This window comes from Apodemus sylvaticus, chromosome 9, assembly GCF_947179515.1.
Source record: "Apodemus sylvaticus chromosome 9, mApoSyl1.1, whole genome shotgun sequence".
Taxonomy (NCBI): domain Eukaryota; kingdom Metazoa; phylum Chordata; class Mammalia; order Rodentia; family Muridae; genus Apodemus; species Apodemus sylvaticus.
The window spans coordinates 53,583,824-53,603,427 of record NC_067480.1 but is presented as its reverse complement, the minus strand read 5'-3'; the positions used below and the strand labels follow the sequence as shown (position 1 = coordinate 53,603,427).

General features: G+C 43.2%; 2 protein-coding genes across 5 annotated transcripts in view; one reads left to right on the top strand and one right to left on the bottom strand.

Moving 5' to 3' along the window:
• The window catches only part of Kiaa2012 (KIAA2012 ortholog), a 113,498-nt gene extending 99,002 nt beyond the window's left edge, over positions 1–14,496 (top strand). For all 4 annotated transcript variants that reach the window (XM_052192979.1, XM_052192978.1, XM_052192981.1 and 1 more), the window contains 8 exons: positions 1,417–1,501; positions 6,096–6,258; positions 6,816–6,930; positions 8,017–8,375; positions 10,036–10,238; positions 10,970–11,142; positions 11,810–12,029; positions 14,307–14,496. In XM_052192979.1, the coding sequence (XP_052048939.1) occupies positions 1,417–1,501; positions 6,096–6,258; positions 6,816–6,930; positions 8,017–8,375; positions 10,036–10,238; positions 10,970–11,142; positions 11,810–12,029; positions 14,307–14,445 (1,457 nt within the window). In that variant the 3' untranslated portion in view covers positions 14,446–14,496. The remainder of the gene's footprint in view (positions 1–1,416; positions 1,502–6,095; positions 6,259–6,815; positions 6,931–8,016; positions 8,376–10,035; positions 10,239–10,969; positions 11,143–11,809; positions 12,030–14,306) is intronic.
• Positions 14,497–16,337: 1,841 nt separating this feature from the next.
• The window catches only part of Sumo1 (small ubiquitin like modifier 1), a 35,142-nt gene continuing 31,875 nt past the window's right edge, over positions 16,338–19,604 (bottom strand). The window contains exon 5 of the mRNA XM_052192913.1: positions 16,338–17,185. Within this exon, the coding sequence (XP_052048873.1) occupies positions 17,117–17,185 (69 nt within the window). The 3' untranslated portion in view covers positions 16,338–17,116. The remainder of the gene's footprint in view (positions 17,186–19,604) is intronic.

The following is a 19,604-nucleotide window of genomic DNA, read 5'->3' as shown; positions in this document are numbered from 1 at the left end:
GTCATCTTGTGCTCTGTACCCACGTTCAGAAAAATCGTATAATGCCTTCAACGAGAACGAGTCACATCCTGTCTCCTTCCCTATTCCCAGGCAGCCATGTTCAAGAAAGGAATTCTCACAGAGGTCCTCTTGTCATGGAGATACCTTAGGTGCTGTAATCATCTCCTACTACCTGAGAATGTCACATACAGAAAAAAAAAAGAAACCCTCAGGCCTACTCCTCAGTCACATTGGACTTTAACAGTCTCCTCACTCCAAAGCCTAGAGGTGATGTGAGAGAGTATCACGTGACTGTGTGAGAATGGCAAAGGGGACCGCAGTTACCAAGTAGCCCTGGGGCTGGGGCACATGATCAACTGAGGGACGCCTGACCATGGCATTAGAAGGGTGCATAAGCCGCCCCCATAAGGATGACACTGTTTGGAGCAGATTGCTTTTAGTGTTAAAACCACACTGGGCTTCTAAGAAAACAATTTAAATATGCTTAAATCTTCTAACCTAACATAATATTCTCTTGTCTATTTTCAATTCCAATCCGTAGCCATCTGGATTTTTTTGATTGTTGTTTGATTTTTGAGACAGGGTCTGAATGTTAACTCTGGCCGGCCGGGAATGTGCGGCAATCCTTCTGCCTCCTCTAGATTTTAACAAATTCTAGCGCCTTTCTATAGTCTATATATTTTTTGGTTGTTATACCATAAATACTCTCCATAGCTTTCAGTATTTATCTTTCTTTTCTTTCCTACTTTTTAATCTTCTGCACTCAGAAGATTACCAAGGTGTGAACTCAGAAAGAAAGAAGTTCTACCTCTGAGTTGTTCTTAGCCCTTACTTATAATTTAAGTGCCACACGCCACACTCACATATAAGTCACTTCCCAAGTCTGTTAAACTGTCTCTAATTTTTCATTGTCAACAAATAAATAAGTTTTTATACAAGGTGATTTGTCCTTTTTTTTTTTTTTTTTTTTTTTTTTTTTTGAATTTTTCGAGACAGGGTTTCTCTGTATAGCCCTGGCTGTCCTGGAACTCACTCTATAGACCAGGCTGGCCTTGAACTCAGAAATCTGCCTGCCTCTGCCTCCCAGAGTGCTAGGATTACAGACGTGCGCCACCACTGCCCAGCGACTTGTCCTTTTGGATTGTTTCTGTCTGATAAATACCCAGGTGAGAGTCCTGATTAAAGGCTAAAATAGTTTTCTGGTTCTAGACACATCCTGTCACTTTCTAGAGGATATTTAGTATATTTAATGTCACTTGCCACAAGCCAGCACTCGTCCCCACACAGGTCTGTCTCTCATCTGTATTGCTCATAGCTTAGTGTAGAGTTTTCCCCTCGCTTGATTTCCTCCCGGGAAACTGCCCAGGTCATTTGCTGATGGAGGATTCTCTGTTTTCACAGAGAATCAGAAGGAAGAACCAAGGAACAAGACCCTCAACCCCCTCCGGACTTCCCTGGCTGAGGACAGCCAGCCCTCAGAGGCTGACACCGTAAAGAACATGTAAGTGTGCGGCGGCAGTGAACTGGACTCTGGCTTTCATTAATGTGCCTTCTGGTTTTTGTTTTGTTTCATGAGATAACATGCTGAGCCAGATGGTGATGGTGTACACCTTTAGTCCCAGCACTTGGGAGGCAGAGGCAGGCAGATTTCTGAGTTCAAGACCAGCCTGTTCTACAGAGTGAGTTCCAGGACAGCCAGGGCTACACAGAGAAACCCTGTCTCGAAAAAAAACAAAAACAAAAAACAAAAAAACAAAAACAAAAAAACCCAAAAAGAGATAACAACATGCTGGCAGTTGGGTTTAGAGGAAAGAGGCACCCCCACCCCCACCCCTACCCCCTCACCCCCAGGTAGATTACACATTGATGAGTGGCCAGCTTCTGTCTTAGGGTTTTACTGCTGTGAATAGACACCATGACCAAGGCAACTCTTATATAGGACAACATTTACTTGGGGCTGGCTTACAGAGCTTCAGTCCGTTATCATCAAGGTGATAATGTGGCAGAATCCAGGCAGGCATGGTGCAGGAGGAGCTGAGAGTTCTGCATTGTCATCTGAAGGCTGCTAGTGGAAGACTGATTTGCAGGCACCGAGGTTAAGGGTCTTAAACCCTCATCCACAGTGACACACCTACTCAACAAGGCCACACCTTCTAATAGTGCCACTCCCCAGGCTAAGCATATACATTCCACTCCCTGGCCCCCATAGGCTTGTTCAAACATCTGTCTATAGGGGCCATACCTAAACATAGCATAATGCAAAATACATTTAGTCCAACTTCCAAAGTCCCCATAGTCTATAGCAGTCTCAAAGTGTTAAGAGTCCAGAGTTCAAAGTCTCTTCTGAGATTCATCCAATCACTTAACTATAATCCCCAAAGCAAGACAGGAAACCAGCTGGGCAAATTCTAAACATCTCCATGGCTGATGTCAAAGCAGTCTTCAGATCTCCACTCCTTTTTCATCTTTGTCGACTACAACAAACTTCCTTCTCCCTGGCTGGTTCCACTCCCTGTTAGCAGCTTTCCACAGCAGGTAGCCCACGGCTCTGGCATCTTTAACATCTCTGAGTCTCCAAGGCAACATCAATGTTACAGCTTCTATTTCAATGTCTGGGATCCACACATGATCTTCTGGGTTCCTCCAAAGGGCTGGTGCCACTTCTCCAGCTCTGCCCTCTGTAGCACTCTAAGCTCAGGTTGATCCACTCCACTGCTGCTGTTCTTGGTGATCATCCCATGTTACTGGCATCTCCAATACATTGGGGTCTTCCACTGTAACTAGGCTTCACCAATAGCCTCTCATAGACTCTTCATGCTGAGCGGTGGTGGTGCATGCCTGTAATCCCAGCACTCTGGGAGGCAGAGGCAGAGGCAGGCAATTTCTGAGTTTGAGGCCAGCCTGGTGGCCTCAACTCTACATTGAGTTCCAGGACAGCCAGGGTACACAGAAAAACTCTGTCTGGGGGGGGGGGGGGAACAAAAACAAAAAAACAAACAAAAAAAAAGCCTCTCTTCATGGTGCCAAGCCTCAATTCCTTTGCATGACCCCTTCAAGTGCTGGGCTATCAACTGCAACTGAGGTTGCACCTTCACCAATGGCCTTCCGTGGCTTCTCACAGTGGCTAGCCTCAGCTGCTCTTCATGAGCCCTTCAAATACCACCTGGGTGACTCTTATACATTACCAAGTACAACTGCAGCACAATGTACAACCTTGGCTGTCTCTGGAATACAGCTTCTTCGTGCTCTCAGAAAACACTTCCCAGAAGATTTTACCTCAGTGATTCTGGTCTCTTCTTAATCACCACTAATTTCTTAGCTCCAGCTAAGCAGCATCAATTGTCCCCGTAGTCTCCTTCTCCTCTCGACTATCTAGACAGAGCCTCATGGCCGAAGCTGCTTGCAGAGCCTAGAACATGGCCCCCTTGTTCTATTACATTATCACCAGCTGTCTGTTTCCCAACTCCTTCACTGCCTAAGCTTGGCTGTCCTGGATCTTGCTCTGTAGATTGACTGTGAGCTCAGAGATCTGCATGCCTGTCTCCTAGGATTAAAGGTGTGTACCACCTTGCCTGGATTTAAGCTTTTCTTCACCTAGAACTTGCTCTTTCTCAGGCTAGCCTGGAACTCAGAGATTTGCTTGGCTTTATCTGCTGGGATTAAAGGTGTGTACTAAATTAAAGGCGTGTACTAAATCTAAATTTAGCTGGATAGGATCTTGCCCCAAAGTCTCCCTCCCTTAATCTGTTATCTCCTAGAACACAGTATTCTGCTTCATTTCCCTTCCTAGTGCCCTTTTAATACTCAAACCATATCTTTTATATTTTTCCTTTCTAAGCTTGCTATGCTGGTTCAAAATGTTCTTCATAAGACTTAACCAGAGGGGCTGGAGAGATGGCTCAGTGGTTAAGAGCACTGACTGCTCTTCCAAAAGTCCTAAGTTCAAATCCCAGCAACCACATGGTAGCTCACAACTATCCGTATCTGACACCCTCTTCTGGAGTGTCTGAAGACAGCTACAGTGTACTTATATATAATAAATAAATCTTTAAAAAAAAAAAACCAGAGACCAAAGTCTATGATGGGCGTTTTTGAGACTTCCTTTGTCAATGCAATTAATAATCTGAGTCTCTTCACCTTACCCTCAGGTAGACTCTTCTGACAATGACAAAAAGTAGTCACATTCATCCCCAATACCACAAAAACAGTCTCTAGGCCACATTCTGAAATTCTTCACTGAAACCCCTTGGGCCAGGTCTACACAGTTCAAATCATACTCAGCAGCAAAGTCTTCCATATTCCTACTAGGATAGCCCATTAAGCCCAATTTAAAGCATTCCACTGCTTTCCAAATTTCCAAAATCTACATTCCTCCAAACAAAAGCATGCTCAGGCCTATCATAGCAATACCCCACTCCTGGCACCAACTTCAAACCATGTCCCCCAGTTTGGGGGGGAGATACATTTTAACCATGTAGAAGCAGCTTTTTTGTGTGTCTGTGCATTTGAAGTTTACTGAGACTCTGGAAAGCTTTAGACAATCAGCTTACCCTGGTTCCTGTCTTCAGAGTTCATTAACTAACCCTGGATAGACTACAGTTGGGCCAACACCATCATGGCTTCTCATCCCTGCCCTCACAGGCACACCTTCCCTGTGTGCTTACCATGTGCTCATTGGCCAACGGCCCAGGCAGCCTGGCACTGTCCTTTGTCCTCAGTCTCCTTGGTTGCAGCCTTTGCTGTAGACTTCTTTGCTACCATACTGTGGATTCCATGAGCCAGGGTTGACTTGAGACCAGCAGTACAAAGACTCTTTTAGATCAAAAGCTTTTGTGCAGAAACAGAAGCAACAGGAGAAGGGAGTCTTGATGATCAAGGTAGCCACTAAAGAGTTGTTTTTTTTTTTTTTTTTAATTTTCTATCCCTTTTCCCTCAACATATTTTTAACAGGTTATTATACTCCCCTTCCCCTAGCCAAAACCAATAAAATAATCAAACAGAATTCTTTTTTAATCAAGAGAACAATAAAAATGATAAAATACTCCACAAATTTCATTACAGTTACTGTGACTAAAATTCAGATTTAACACAGATTCCTAAATGAAAAAGAGAAAAGCAGCAATGTAGTCAGGTCTGTGATACTCATTGCAACCTACTTTACTTGTTCCTTGGGGAAAATAGAAGTTTTCCTAGCACCAAATTCTAACCCAGACTTCTTTGAGTTTTTATAGTGATGTGAATGATTTAATGACTCATGTATTTACAGGAGATTCCATCTACATCCTTCAACAAATGTTTTTAAGTTTCCACAGTAAAGCCCTGGGATAGCACACTGCAGTAAATGCATTAACTAAAAAGAAAAAGAATAGATCCAGCAGGCACCCAGGTCAGTGATAGCAATGACAACTGGGACACACAAGACAGGGCACACATGACCTTGTAGCGGCTGAATCCAATTAAGAATGAAACTCAGGGATGCCAGGACTGAACAGGACAACTGCATATTTTTGAGATCATCTTTCTGAAAGGCCACTTTTCCTTTTCCAGCCAGGCCTTTGATAGAAGACGTTTCAGTTGTGTGGTTCTATTGTTAATTAAAGGCATAGAATGGGAGTGTGACCCGACAGCGCCATATTGCCCCACTAACTGATATCCAGGGTTGATTGATTTGATCTGCCTGGCTAGGTGGGCATCCCCTCCCTCTTCACTGTTCTGTGTGTCTTCCTCCCCAGGCTGCCAGCTCTGCTACTGCGGACAGCTTTCCCCCAACAGAGGAGAGCCTGTTTTTCTTTGGTCAAGGGCATCAAGGAGTTACACTTGAATTTCTCTGCTAAAACCTCCAAACAAGCTCTCAAAGGTGTAAACATGCAATGAAAAACAGCAAACTATTTTGCCAACTGTCTATGTTTTAGGGCTTACCTTAAGGATCCCCCCCAAAGTGAAGACCACCATCTCCCGTATGCAGAACAGGTTATGCGCATGTGTCAGCTATCCCAAAGGAGCACAGCTGCTCTGTGGGCGGCTGCTCACGTGCCCTCTTCACTCCCACTTGGCTTTCTCCATTAAACTTCTCTGCTGCCTTGCTCTCTTCAAAGGGACAGAGATTACAATGTGCACCACCCACACAGAAAACCTCTAGAACATGAGCATGCGTTCCCAAAGAAGTTGGGTTCTGAGACTACATCCCTTCTTCCAAGAAAAAAGAAGAAAAAGAGACCCAAACTGTTCAACCAGAAGACTCTAGTTGCCATCAATTATGTGAGTATGAGAATGAAGAATCTGGTCCAGAAACCCTGCCTGGACCTCTCCAAGGCTCCATGCAGGTGTCTGCAGGTTGCTTAATAGATAAGAGCACCTGCCTGGAGGGGCAGTGAGAGCTGAGGTCCAGCTACGACCTGCTCACAGTCCTTGCACCTTGCACTAGGCTGTGTCTTCCTAAAGGACTAGGGCCCCGTTGCCAAACAAAAATGCAGGTGGGTAACCACGGTCCCACCCCGCCATCTTTCTTTTAGGGGCACCTCCATGTTGTCCCCATCCTCAGGGAAAGGTGAAGGCTGGCGTGGCTCTGGCCGCCTGCCTGGGCTCTTCTCAATGGTAGCATACCATGCAGCATTGAATCCAGCCAGTCTATGATTTCAGTCCATTGATCAACAGTGGCAGCACTGTCTCACAAACATGAGAACAGCTTCAAGCTCTGCAGACCATGACTTACCATCAAAAGAGAAGGCAGCCACAAAGGGCTTTTCTTACTCTTTTCTTCTCTGAAATTATTCCTATATGTATTATAGTCCTCTTCCTAAATGTCTTCCTTTTAGGGAAGGAATTTGATTGACAAGGCTAAGAGGAAGAAAAGAACCAAGACACACCAGGCCAAAGCTCCCAAGAAAGAGAGGGAAGGAAGAGGCCTGGGGCAGGCAGAGGCTGCTGGAGGTAAGAACTTGTGCCTGTGAGGAACAGCCTCGAGGGACAGAAGTGTGTGCGAAGCATTAGCAAACTGCATGCTTAGACTTGGATCCCGTCCCCATGGTTTTATTATATTATACACATTTTACATATGTGTAACTATTCTAAAATCAGATATTACCTCCAATCTGAAATGCTTGTCCCAAACATCTCCAAAAGAGGATGGTCACGCAGTGAGAGCGTTCAGAAGGGGATCTGCATGCTTCCCACACCTCCTGGTCCTTTCGCACCTTACAAAGACCTCAGATGCTCCCGAAAGTCCTGAAAACTCACCCTACCCTTTGTTGCTGTGGAGATTCGAAGGCCCTTTAAACAAATCTCATTTGTTGCAAGGGCAACACTAGATCCATCCCCAGAGGCCAATCTGGTTTTAAAGTTTGCTTTTTAAACTCTTGCTGAATCTCCATTTGTCTAGCCCTTAGCTTTGGCAGGAATAGGAAAAACAAATGCCCTTGACCCTCAGAGAATTGAACTTCACCCAGTTAGAGCTGTGACCTCAGGGCAGGACTTTCTGGTGTGCTGGAATCCTCCCCTGGAGTCCTGCCCCTTTAGAGGTCAGGGTGCAATGGGACCTTTCTTTGCTTCTAGGGCTAGGATTGAACCCAAGGCCTTACTTACTATTACACACATACTCTGCCACTTAGCTGTATCCCCAGCCAGAAACGTAGCCTTTGCAGTAGTAAGCGATACTGCTGAATGGTTGAATCTTTATTGATCTAAATATATCGCTGGGCTTTTTTTCTCAAATCATTATTACAAAGTAGATTATATTCACCTAGAATCTGGGGGTTAATTCAGGAATGTGCACACTAATTTATCCTACTGTATGCTTAATTTTGAAAGTTATTAAGGAGCTGAGTGTGGTGGCACACTCCTCCAATGCCAGCACTGCACTTGAGAGGCAGAGGTATAAGGATCTCTGAGTTTAAGGCCAGTCTGGTCTATATAATGAGTTCCAGGACACCCTGAGCTACATAAAAAGACCCTGTCTCAGAAAAAAAGTTACTAAACAGAATTACTCAGCCGTACCTCTGTCCCAATTGTTTCCCACAGGAAAGCCAAAACATTCAAAAACTAAAAAGAAATCAGAGCTAACTCCAAAAGAAAAGAAACTGGGAAGCAAAATGAAAAGGACACATAAAGAGAGGAATATGGAGATGGCAGCTGGGCCGAGCAAGTCAGATATCACCAACTCCAAGGAGGCCGGCAGCGCCTCACATCGAGGGCTCCTCCGCTCACACTCCGCCACGGGGCGACTCCGCTCTCACTCCGCTGCGGGGCGCCTCTCTCTTGAACTCGATGCTCTGGATAGTCAGGTTGCTATAGATGGAAGAGTATCAGCCACCCAGGACACAGATGTCACTGGCAACATGGAATCTGAAGAGGAGAGAAGCCATGGAGACCCTTCCAAGGTATGGAAGGTGTTCTCACTTGCAGAACTGCAATGTCAGGGAACTGTCCCTAAGTAGGCTGTAGTTTCTGGAACAGCCCTATCACGTAGTGGTCTTACATGTTCTACTTTGATACCTTCCGACCCTAGTTAGGAGCCAGACCAGATCAAAGACACAAGGAAAGAGGCTTCAGCTCTCTGAAGTGGGTGAGGCATCCTGTGATGCCCCAAATTGCCAGGGAATGTATCTACCTCTAAAGAACAGGAGGGGGTTGGCAGCCATCTGGGAGAAGGACAGGTCTCACTGGGATAGTTAGAATCAAGCCACACTGTCACCTTGACCTGGCACATTCCAAAGGGTGTGGTACACAGCTGGATGGGACAGCTCACGACACACCTGTTCTCACAGGGTGGCTTTGTTCTGGTGGCCTTGATTCTAAGGTGCAAGTTTGAATAGAAAAATTGAGGAAAATTATTCTTGGGATTCTTTGTAATTAGTCAAATAAAATGGCATCCAGATACATCATCTCTCAGCCCATGTTTCTTCTGCTGTGGGAAGAGGACACACAACTGCATTTTAGACCCTTTGCACTTCAAAATTTCTTCAAGTAGTACAGCACACAGGCCAAGCCTCTGAACAGTAAACACTACTTTACCTCATTTAATCTTCCTAGCCACATTTATGAACCAAGTGTGATGAGCCTCAGTTTGCAGACCTAGAGACCAAAGCTGCAGTTAAGTACCAATTGCTAGATGCTGCCCAGCCATTCAGTGGTCGAGTCAAGACTCGACCTCAGGTTTGTTGACTCCAAGTTCAAAATTCTTGTCACTATTTTAAATAATTGCTTATTTAATAGCACAGCTTTTCCAAAAGTTTCAGGGACCTTTGCCCCTTAGTATTCTTAGACCTTCTCAGCTTGCCTAGACCACAGGGGAGAATTCTGATCTGCATAATGGATGACGATTTTGATCTGTGAGCAGAATTTTCTAGATCATTAACATTTGTTAGACTTGTCATCAATCCATAGTAGATACCACCTCTGCCAAACTCTACAGAGCTGGAGTTTGGACTCCAGTTGGGAGTTCTACGGAGGTGCTGCTTACCTATGCTCCACCTGGGAATGTGTCTGAGTAAGGAGGCTGTACTGGAGAGAAAAAGATACATTGTATAAGCTGAAAAAGAAAACTTTTCTCTGGATAGTAGGGCAACTGAGTCTGACTCTGCTATAGCCAGACTGCTTCTAGTGTAAGAGCCTCTTATCAGGACCCTTCCTCCAAACCCAGCTCTAAACTAGACTCCAGGAGCAGCTCCCTCCCCCTTCTACCCAGAGATTTTTATTTGTTGGACCAAGTGGAGCTCTGGCATATTTTAAAGATCCTTGGTCAGTTCCGAAGTGCAGTTAGGGTTACAAAGGGCAGAACTTCTGACACACTGGACGTTATGTTGGCACCTTTGTTATCCCAGTGAGTACTGGACACAGCCCATGAGGAAGACTGTATCTGAAAAGCCGTACTCTTGATTGTAGGTCGGTCCAACCCCAAGCCAGGCAGGCAGACGCAGTTTATGGCACTGTGGTGGTAGTGTGGAATAAGCTTTAGGATCCCATCTCTGATTAGAAAAAAAACCAATCTGTGCTGCAGCTGGGTCTGTCCCTTACACTGATTACACTTTGGTCTCTTAGGCCCTCCAGGATCAGCAGCAGCAGGAGAAGGCTTCTCGAGACAGAATTCGAACAGAGAGGGCAGAGATGAGGTGGCTGGAGGTGGAGCGGAGGAGAAGAGAGCAGGAGGAGCTGACTCGGCTCCATCAGGAGCAGCTGGAGAAAGCAGAGAAGATGAAGGAGGAGCTGGAGCTGGAGCTGCAAAGACGCACTGAGGCGATCCGGTGGGCCAGCAGCCCAGAGACACAAGGCAGGGCAAACCGTCCCCAGGGGCACAGCTCAGTGCTAGGCCCATGACCTGACACCAAATCACAGCAACAGCCTGGACCCGAGATAAGAATAAGATACTGTCTTGATCGTGTGGGTTACTCCAGATGCTCTCAGGGAAAGGCTTTAAGATTCGGCCGAGTCTGTCAAGCCCCCCCCTACTGTCTGCACCGTACTGGTCCTTTCACCTGTCTTCATTCTAGCTTTACATGAGGCAAGAATTTCAAAATCCACACTTTAGGAACTTTTAGAAAGTATAGAAAAGGGGCTGGAGAGATGGCTCAGTGGTTAAGAGCACTGACTGCTCTTCTGAAGGTCCCGAGTTTAAATCCCAGCAACCACATGGTGGCTCACAACCATCTCAACAAGATCTGATGCTCTCTTCTGGAGCGTCTGAAGACAGCTACAGTGTATTTACATACATAAATATAAATACATAAACCTTTTAAAAAAAGAATAGAAAAGAAAGTATAGAGAATTTAAGACTCTTAAATCCTGGGCAACAGCGCTGAGCTGAAACGTCTAGGTTTCTTCTTCTAGACCTGTCTCTTACCTCTCTGCCCTTCCATCCATACTGTAGAAAACCTGTTCTCTGAAGGGGCTTCCCTGGGCCTGAAGGCGATAAAGTCAATTGTCAGTTGGTTAGGCCAGTTTTCTGCCATTCCTCTGATACCTCCTGTGTTCTCAGCCTGAGAAAGCAGAGACTGGAGGAAGAGCGGCAGCAGCAGGAGGAAGCAGAGAGAAAACAGAGGCTCCAGCTGCAGGCGGCACGGGAAAGAGCACGGCAGCAGCAGGAGGAGCTCCGCAGGAAACTGCAAGAAATGCAGAGAAAGAAGCAACAGGAGGCGGCGGAGAGGGCTGGTGAGAGGACTCCTGGGCTTTTTGTATCTCTCATCCCTTGGTCCAAAAATATTTTAAACCTACTTCAAGCAATTTTATTCCTATTCTAAGCCCTAGTGCACAAAGTACTCCATGTATAAGCTGAGTTTTGTTCCAGAATGATAATTGTCTGGCTACAGTGGATTGAAATAAAAGAATGGAATATGAACAGGACACTCACAAGGAAACAATTACAGGGTAGGGCTCCTACTTCAATAACTGCCCTTGTCAGCTCAAACTTCTCTACCTGCTCCCTTCCTCTTGCAGGTAGAGACAATCACACATATCTGGAGAGCCTCAGACACACCTATCTGTGGATCAGATAATCTTCCAGCATACTTTTCAGGATGAGGGTAGAAGGCTCAGCAGATGCTGCTGTGATCAATTCCTGGTATTTCCTCTGAGTCTAGTTAAGTAAGCCCTTTCTAGATGCTCATTTGACACTCCTCCCTACACAGTACCACACTACCCCGTGAACACAACGGACTCTGGAAAAATCTTCCCTAAGGTTTTTTAATGTGCACTGGTGCTTTGACAGGGGACTGGGCCACTTAAAGCCACAGAGGCTCTAGCAGAGTAAAAGGGTAGACCAGAAATATCATCTGTTCTGTCGATGCTCCGGCTGAGCCCAGCTCTTTATATTCTGCAGAGGCAGAGAAGCAAAGGCAGAAGGAACTGGAGATGCAGTTAGCAGATGAACAGAAACGCCTGATAGAAATGGCTGAGGAAGAACGGTTGGAGTACCAGCGGCAGAAACAAGCAGCAGAAGAGAAGGCCAGGCAGGAGACTGAGGAAAGGAGGAAACAGGAAGAGGAAGCAGCAAAGCTAGCTCTGGAAGAAGTCACAAAACTAGCCCAGGAGCAAATCAGGTACTTGGACAGTGGGACAACTGCTGTCAGGGCTTGTTCTCAGCCTTGAAGGCCCAGTACCAATGCTGACCACTGCCTTTAAGCAAGCTCTCTCACCCCTACAACATGGCTAGATAGACTAAAGCACAGAGCCATTCCCCAGCTACAGACAGCACAGGGTTCTGTCTTGGTTTATGGAATTTGTAGTGAAGCTTGATGGAAATTTAGAGATCTTTTACCTTGATCTTCTGTTTACAGATAAAAGTGAATCCCAAATCAAAACAAACAATAAAAGTGAACACCAGGGCTAATATACAGCATGGTGTTAGAATTTGCATTATGTGCTGGGTTTAACTCCCTGGTTAAAGAGAAGATCTTGATAAGGAGGCCGGGCGTGGTTGCGCATGCCTGTGATCCCAGCACTTGGGAGACAGAGGCAGGTGGATTTATGAGTTTGAGGCCAGCCTGGTCTACAGAGTGAGTTCCAGGACAGCCAGGATCACACAGAGAAACCCTGTCTCAGGAAAAAAAAAAAAAAAAGAAAAACCCTCCCCCCCAAAAAAACTCAATCAGGACCAATAAATGACTTATGGCCAATACCAAGACCCATTATGCAAACTGTAGATTCTAGGAATTCACAAGTAGGTATTTACATTCTAGGGTTAAAGATGAAGAGGTACTGAAAATGTTTTGCTTTTTAACCTAGCAACAAAATGCTATGCAGAAACACTTGTGACAGGAAGTTTATTTTAGATTGGTAGCCCAGAGCAAGGGGAATGTCGTAAAGGTGAGATTTTAATAACAGAGTTAACCATACAAGAATGTAGATGAGTATTTCAGGAAACAACAGAGTGAACAGTGTGAGAAGAGCAATGATACTCAACTCTTAATCAGTACGAAGCTCAGCATTGCTGGAACAAGAGTGGACAAGAGGTCCTGTGGATGAAGTCAGGGAGGAAGGCAGAGACCAGAACTAATGAGTATCATATTGAGAGAAATTATACAAACTTACCTAGGGCCAAAAGCATCTTTTTGATCCTTTACAATCATAAAACACTGAAAAGGTGAGCTGGGTCTGGTGGTACAGGCCTATAATCCCAGCACTTGGGAGGCAGAAGCAGAAAGGCTCTTTACTTGGAAGACTACTGGGGGAGCTGCAGTAAGATTCTGTCTCAAAACTGACAGGAGAAGGGCTAGAGAGATGGCTCAGTAGTTAAGAGCACTGACTGACTGCTCTTCTGAAGGTCTTGAGTTCAAATCCCAGCAACCACATGGTGGCTCACAACCATCCGTAACTAGATCTGTCTCCCTCTTCTGGAGTGTCTGAAGAAAGCTACAGTGTACTTACATATAATAAATAATCTTTTAAAACTGACAGAAGAGGTACAACCTCTTGAAAGATAGAGGGACAGCCTGGAAAGTCATGTTCCCAACATGAAATGTAAACACTTCTCCCCTTGTGTTATAATTTTCCACTAATTAAATTGAAATCTGTAATACTCTTTAAGAGGTCCAAAAAGAGAAAGCACCAAAACTCTCTAGACTTTTCATTTACCTTGAGTTGTTCCTTCCCTGGACTTTTTATGGCTGTTAGGGGAATTACAAAATAAATCATTGGAAGGATCCTAATTCAGCTTTAACAGGGAAGACATCATGTGTAGTAATGAGACAACAGTAGTAATGAGACAAAAAGCAGGCTACTACAACCCCAACTTTACAAGAAAAACTGTCAGTCATCATGGAGGTACTGAAGTGACTATTTAAAACTAGTCCAGGTAGCTAAGAGGAAACCAAGTAACTAAAGGAGCAGTGGGTGGTCTCACTCCACCAAGAACTAGAATTCAGTGCCAACTGACTCCATTCATCTCCGTCTGTGACATCTGTCTCTGTACTTTAACTGCTGTTTCCTCAAGTCTAAAGCAAAGGAATCTACTTTAATCCCAATACTTAGGAAGCAGAGGCAGAGACAGATGGATCTCCATGAGTTCCCAGGCCAATTGGTCTAAATAGCAAGTCCCGGGACAGCCAGGGGTTACCCTGAGATACTCTATCACAAAAACAAACAAAAAAACCCTAAATAAAGCAAGCAAGCAAGGGAGTCTTTTCCAGCAACACAAGTTTAAGAACTGAAAATTATGTCTTCCTTTTTACTTTTCTCATGATGCCACCAAATGATCTTCCACTAAACCCCACAACCAACAGCCCAAATCCAGTAATCACCCAACCCAAATCTCTACCAACTTACAATACTGGATGCTTAATCATTTTTTTTAATTGGGGATGGGGTTGTCTTCTTAGGCAAAAAGCTGCTTTGGAGAAACACCTTCATTTCCATCAAGAACTCTCTAAAGAAGCCAGTGGTCTACAGTGGACACAGAACATTTCCAGACCATGGGTCTACTCATATTTCCAGTCCCTACAAATCCCCAAGCCGTAAGGCTAGAAGAGAGAAAAGTAAGTTGAGAAGTGGTGACAGAAAAAAAGCTCTACTTGTATAATAAAGCTCCAGCCTGGGCTCTGTTAGTTCCATTTCATCTCAGTTATACCTAGGACTTTCTTTACCCTGGAACCTCAGCACTCCTGCACTCCACATACTGATCCAATTAACTTTTACCTAAACCGTTTTGTTTTAAGACTCTGTATGTTCAAAAGCCTTGATATCTAAACTACCATTTCATAGTTCCAGTTGGAGATACTAAGTCTTAGGATATTCTGTGTATTTCAGTGTGTTCAAGAGTTGAAGGCAAATAAAAATTGTCATGCAGTAACTCTGGATAAACTAAGAGCAGCTAATCATATCCCTCTATAAGGTAAAACCACAATTTCATCCTGAACAATCTAACACAAACTTCAAAGGCATGTTCAGAATCATTGACACAAGTTCAACTGACCAAAATGAGGGAATTTTCTCAATCCTCAAACTGCAGATCTAGAGCAGCGTATCTGAGTAAATGAGCCACCTGCTAGTGTGTAGCTGTTAAAGCTAAACCACTGTTCCGTCATACTAGCCACAGTTAAGGCCTCAATGGTGGGCACTACATCTACAAAAAAAAAAACAAAACAGCTATTTCATCACCTCAGAAATTCCATCATTATTTTTGATCCTTGAGAACAAGATTTAATCATCCTATCAGTCTCAAGTCATTTAACAACCAATTTTTGTTTTGTTTTTTTGGATTTGGTTTTTTTCAAGACAGGGTTTCTCTGTATAGCCCTGGCTGTCCTAGAACTCACTCTGTAGACCAGGCTGGCCTCGAACTCAGAAATCCGCCTCCCAGAGTGCTGGGATTACAGGTGTGCGCCACTACCGCTGGGCAACAACTCTTTTAGAATATCTAATAATCATCTTTTAGCAAAGCATCACCGGATGCTCATTAATAGATTGTTAGAAATAAAATATAAAAGGATGTTAAATTAAGCAGTATTTTTTTGTTTTATTTTTTGATCGAGATAGGGTTTCTGTGTATAATGGCCCTGGCTAGAACTCTTTGTAGACCAGGCTAGCCTTAAACTCAAGATATCTGCCTGCTTTTGACACCCAAAGGTCTTCGCATTACTTCACTAAACCACACATAGACACACACACACACAGACAAAGTTATTTCTACAACTTCACCACTAAATGCTGAGACTTCATTTAGAAATGCAAACAGAATTATAATGCTTAACTATATAGTCATGAATTCTGAATAGCTCAAATAAGCAATCAGGTTTGTTGTTTGATCTTGACATATAACTCAAAGATTTTCTACAAGTAAACCTAACTTCCAGTTAATATTTAACATTACAATAGCAAGTGCCAGGTAACGGTCTAAAAAAACTCCAATTGGTACAATACAATTAATTTTAAAGCTAGGGTCAAATATAAGAGTTTCTCAAGGCAATCTGCTTTTTGAGCAAGTTACCTGAGTATATAAGCTTTTAACAATTTATAAAATGCACATGCAATAGGTTTTACTTGCTGAAGTAGTAGATGGCACGGTATTTTGGATACCATAAAACTGGATGTGTACATATATATACTAAATTCTGTGAATCACTGGGACTTAAAAAGTAATTTAAGTGGGGAAATAAAACCAGTAAGGATATCCTAGGTTCAACTATCCAGGAATAGTACAATTTTAAAGATAAAACAGTGAATTTTTTAAAAGGCATCATGACTATAACTAAATTCTTGATTCAGAAGGCATTCTAGAAACTTTAATGCTTCAAAGCCAGAGTCATTACTGTCCAGTACTAAAGAAATACTCATGCAAAAAAAAAAAAAATCCTATCTGGGGCATTTTCACTTTTCTCCCTACATGGCTAAAATAAAAGGAGCTTTAGTACTGTTTTTACAAATATTGTTTATTTTAATGAAGCTGGTACAGACGATGTCCCTTGAAAACCCATGTCCCAGGCCAAAAAGTACAAACAGAATCAAAAGGAGCAGTGTCTGTTGCGTACACTTCTGTATGAGTAACTTTATTATTAACTGCTGATGAAAATTAGAACTTTCCTGGGATCTTCTGACAATACTGTCTTGCTCAAGACACTTTCTTTCTCTCCAGTGAAGCCACCTTTGGAGTTCGCTGTTATTCTCACTGTATCTGTCATCTTGACTACAAACATGATGTTCTTCTTTTGGTCCAGACCCTCAGATTTTAAAAGTAGCTTCAAGCTGAGGAAAGGTCATTTTCCACAGTTCAGTTCTCTGAAAAATTTTCCATCTCCCACTGAAAATCACAGTCCAGGAGAGAAGCAACCACATGCTGGAACTTCAGGGCCAATTGAAAGGTCATAGGAAAGCTCCTACTGGTCGATCTTTTTATCATCACAAACCTGAAAATGCAGTCCTGAAAAGGGTGGCCTGCCTCTCTGTGCACACATGAAATTTCTTAAAGGAAGAAGGGCAGTATTAAGGGAGCTGAGGTCTGATCACCAAAAATCAGCACAACAAAAACAACCAATAATGAATATTGAACACTAGAATTCAGATTACCAGATGTTCTAAGAGATGGAGTGCCAGTATTCAATTTTCATTTTGAACACCACATTACAAAAGAACTATTTTTAAAAATAAAAAAGGATTAAGGGAAAAGGAAAAAATAAAAAATAAAAAGAATTATCTAAACCGTCGAGTGACCCCCCGTTTGTTCCTGATAAACTTCAATCACGTCTTCTTCCTCCATTCCCAGCTGGAAGAAAAGAAAATTATGTTAATATTAGACTATAAAAGCATTATTATTATATTGGCTGCACTATTTTAAGGTACAAGAAGAAACATATATCATCTATAATTAATAATCCTCTGAAATTGAAATTGAAAAGTGTTGTTCTGTGATGTTAACACCTAGGCAGTTGAAGTAAGAGAATAAGGAATTCAAGGCCATCTTCAGTTAGTTCCAAACCAGCCTTAGCTACATGAGATTGTCTCAAAAAACAGGCAAGACAGGCACGGTGGTGTGTGGGTTAATCCCAGTGCTCAAAAGCCAGAGGCAGGCAGACAAATTACTGTGAGTTTGAGGCAGCCTGTTAACACTGTAAGTTCCACAACAGCCCAGGATTCAGTGAGACCCTGTCTCAAAAAACTTTTTTTATTTTTATTTTTTTTTAAAGTTTTTCAAGACAGTGTTTCTCTGTGTAGCCCTGGCTGTCCTAAAACTTACTCTGTAGACCAGGCTGGCCTTGAACTCAGAAATCCACCTGCCTCTGCCTCCCAAGTGCTGGAATTACAGGCATGCGCCACCACCGCCCAGCTTCAAAAAACTTAAAACAACCAAATCCAAGCAAACAAAAAAATAGGATTTGCACAGCATGAACAAACCCAAGAAATTATTCTAGCACAGATTAGAAGGGAAGGAAGTGGAGGGAGAAAGGGGGGAGGGGGAGGAAAGAGAAGGAAGAGGGGGAAAGGAGGGAAGGGGAAAGAGCAGGGGGAAAGAAAAGGAAAGAGGAGGGGAAAGGGGGAGAGGGGGAAAGAAAGGGGGGAGTAAAAGGGAGAAATAGGGGAGGGAAAGGATGAGGAGAAAAGAGGGGAGGGGAGGGAAGGAGAAAGGGAAAAGGGGAAGAGGGAAGGGAGAGAAAGGAAAAAGGGAAAGGGAAAAGGGGAATGGAGGAAAGGCAAGGGGAAGAAAAGGAGGAAAGGGGAAGGGAAGGCACAGGTCCTTTCCTACTATTTTGTCCTCTCATTTATTAATGTTACTCCTGAAACAATTTCACATCCCAGTTTATTCATTCTACAATACAGAAATTTTTTAGCAAATTTAAGTTCAATGGCATATTTCCTAAAACAATTTTTTTAGATGTAACTAATGCTCTAGTTAAAAAAAAAAAAAAAGGATTCCATACATAGTTTTCATTGGATAAATGCTACCCTGAGTGGTTTATTTGTCATCTATAATTCCCTCTGGCATCTAATTTGTGGTTTGTTTTTGTTGTGGAGGGTTTCTCTATGTAACCCTTAACTTTTCTGGAACTCATTCTATAGCCTCAAATTTACAGAGATCCACCTGCCTCTGGAATGCTGGAAAAGGCATGGGCCCAGCTTCCTAATTTGTGTTTTAATAGTGATCTTCTAACACAGATTTATCTAATTATCTGCTGTTCTTTTATAGTTCTAGTTTTATAAAAGAAAGGGGGGGAGGAGACTAAATATAAAACATGATGTCATTAATGCTTAATCCCAAATAGTCTGGGAAGAAGCAAGGGGAACACAGGTACACCAACAGAACACAAAAAGATTAAATGAAGAAATTAGGTAAAGAACAGATTAAATGAAAAAATTAGGTAAAGAACAGATTTCCTTTTTTTTATTCTGTACTTGTAACTTCTCTGTAATCTAAAAAATATTTCAAAATAAAATCTTTTTAAAATGTGAAGAAAAGTCAAGAACAACACAGGTACCAAGTAGAAGGGTAGCAATATCTAAAGGATAGCCACACATAATCTGTGTAATCCTGGCTGTCCTGGAACTCATTCTGTAGACCAGACTGACCTCCAACGCAAGAGATTAGCCTACTTTTGCCTCCAGAGTACTGGTATTACAAGTGAGCGCCACCGCCGCCACCACCTAGACAGCCATACATTTAAGAAATCTTCCCAGGTCATTAGTTAATTCAAATGGAAAGGGTAACTGTGGTGGCTATTCTTGGTTGTCAACTCAATATTTGGAATTAACTAAAAGTCAATCAGCCAGCCATACCTGTGAGAGTTTGGTCTTCTGATTTTTTTGAGACAGCATTTCTCTATGTAATCCAAACCATCCTAGAACTTGCGATATAGACCTACTCTGACCTCCAACTCAGAGATATGCCTGTCTGCACTATGCCCAGCTTAGCTTAATCTGGATCTCTGTAGGTAGAAAGATCTACCTTATATAAAAGACATAGGATGAGGAAACTTTTGCTCTTTGTCTGCTTGTCCATTCTCCCTGGCAGTTCATTCCCTCACTGGTTCAGAATACAAGCTGAGACATCCAGTCTCATGAACTGAACAATTACTGGTTTCTTGGACCTCCACTGATAGACAGTCATTGATGTAATAGCCAGACCACAGCCCGTAAAACACTATAATATCCCCCCCCCCTTTTTTTTGGTTTTTTCGAGATAGGGTTTT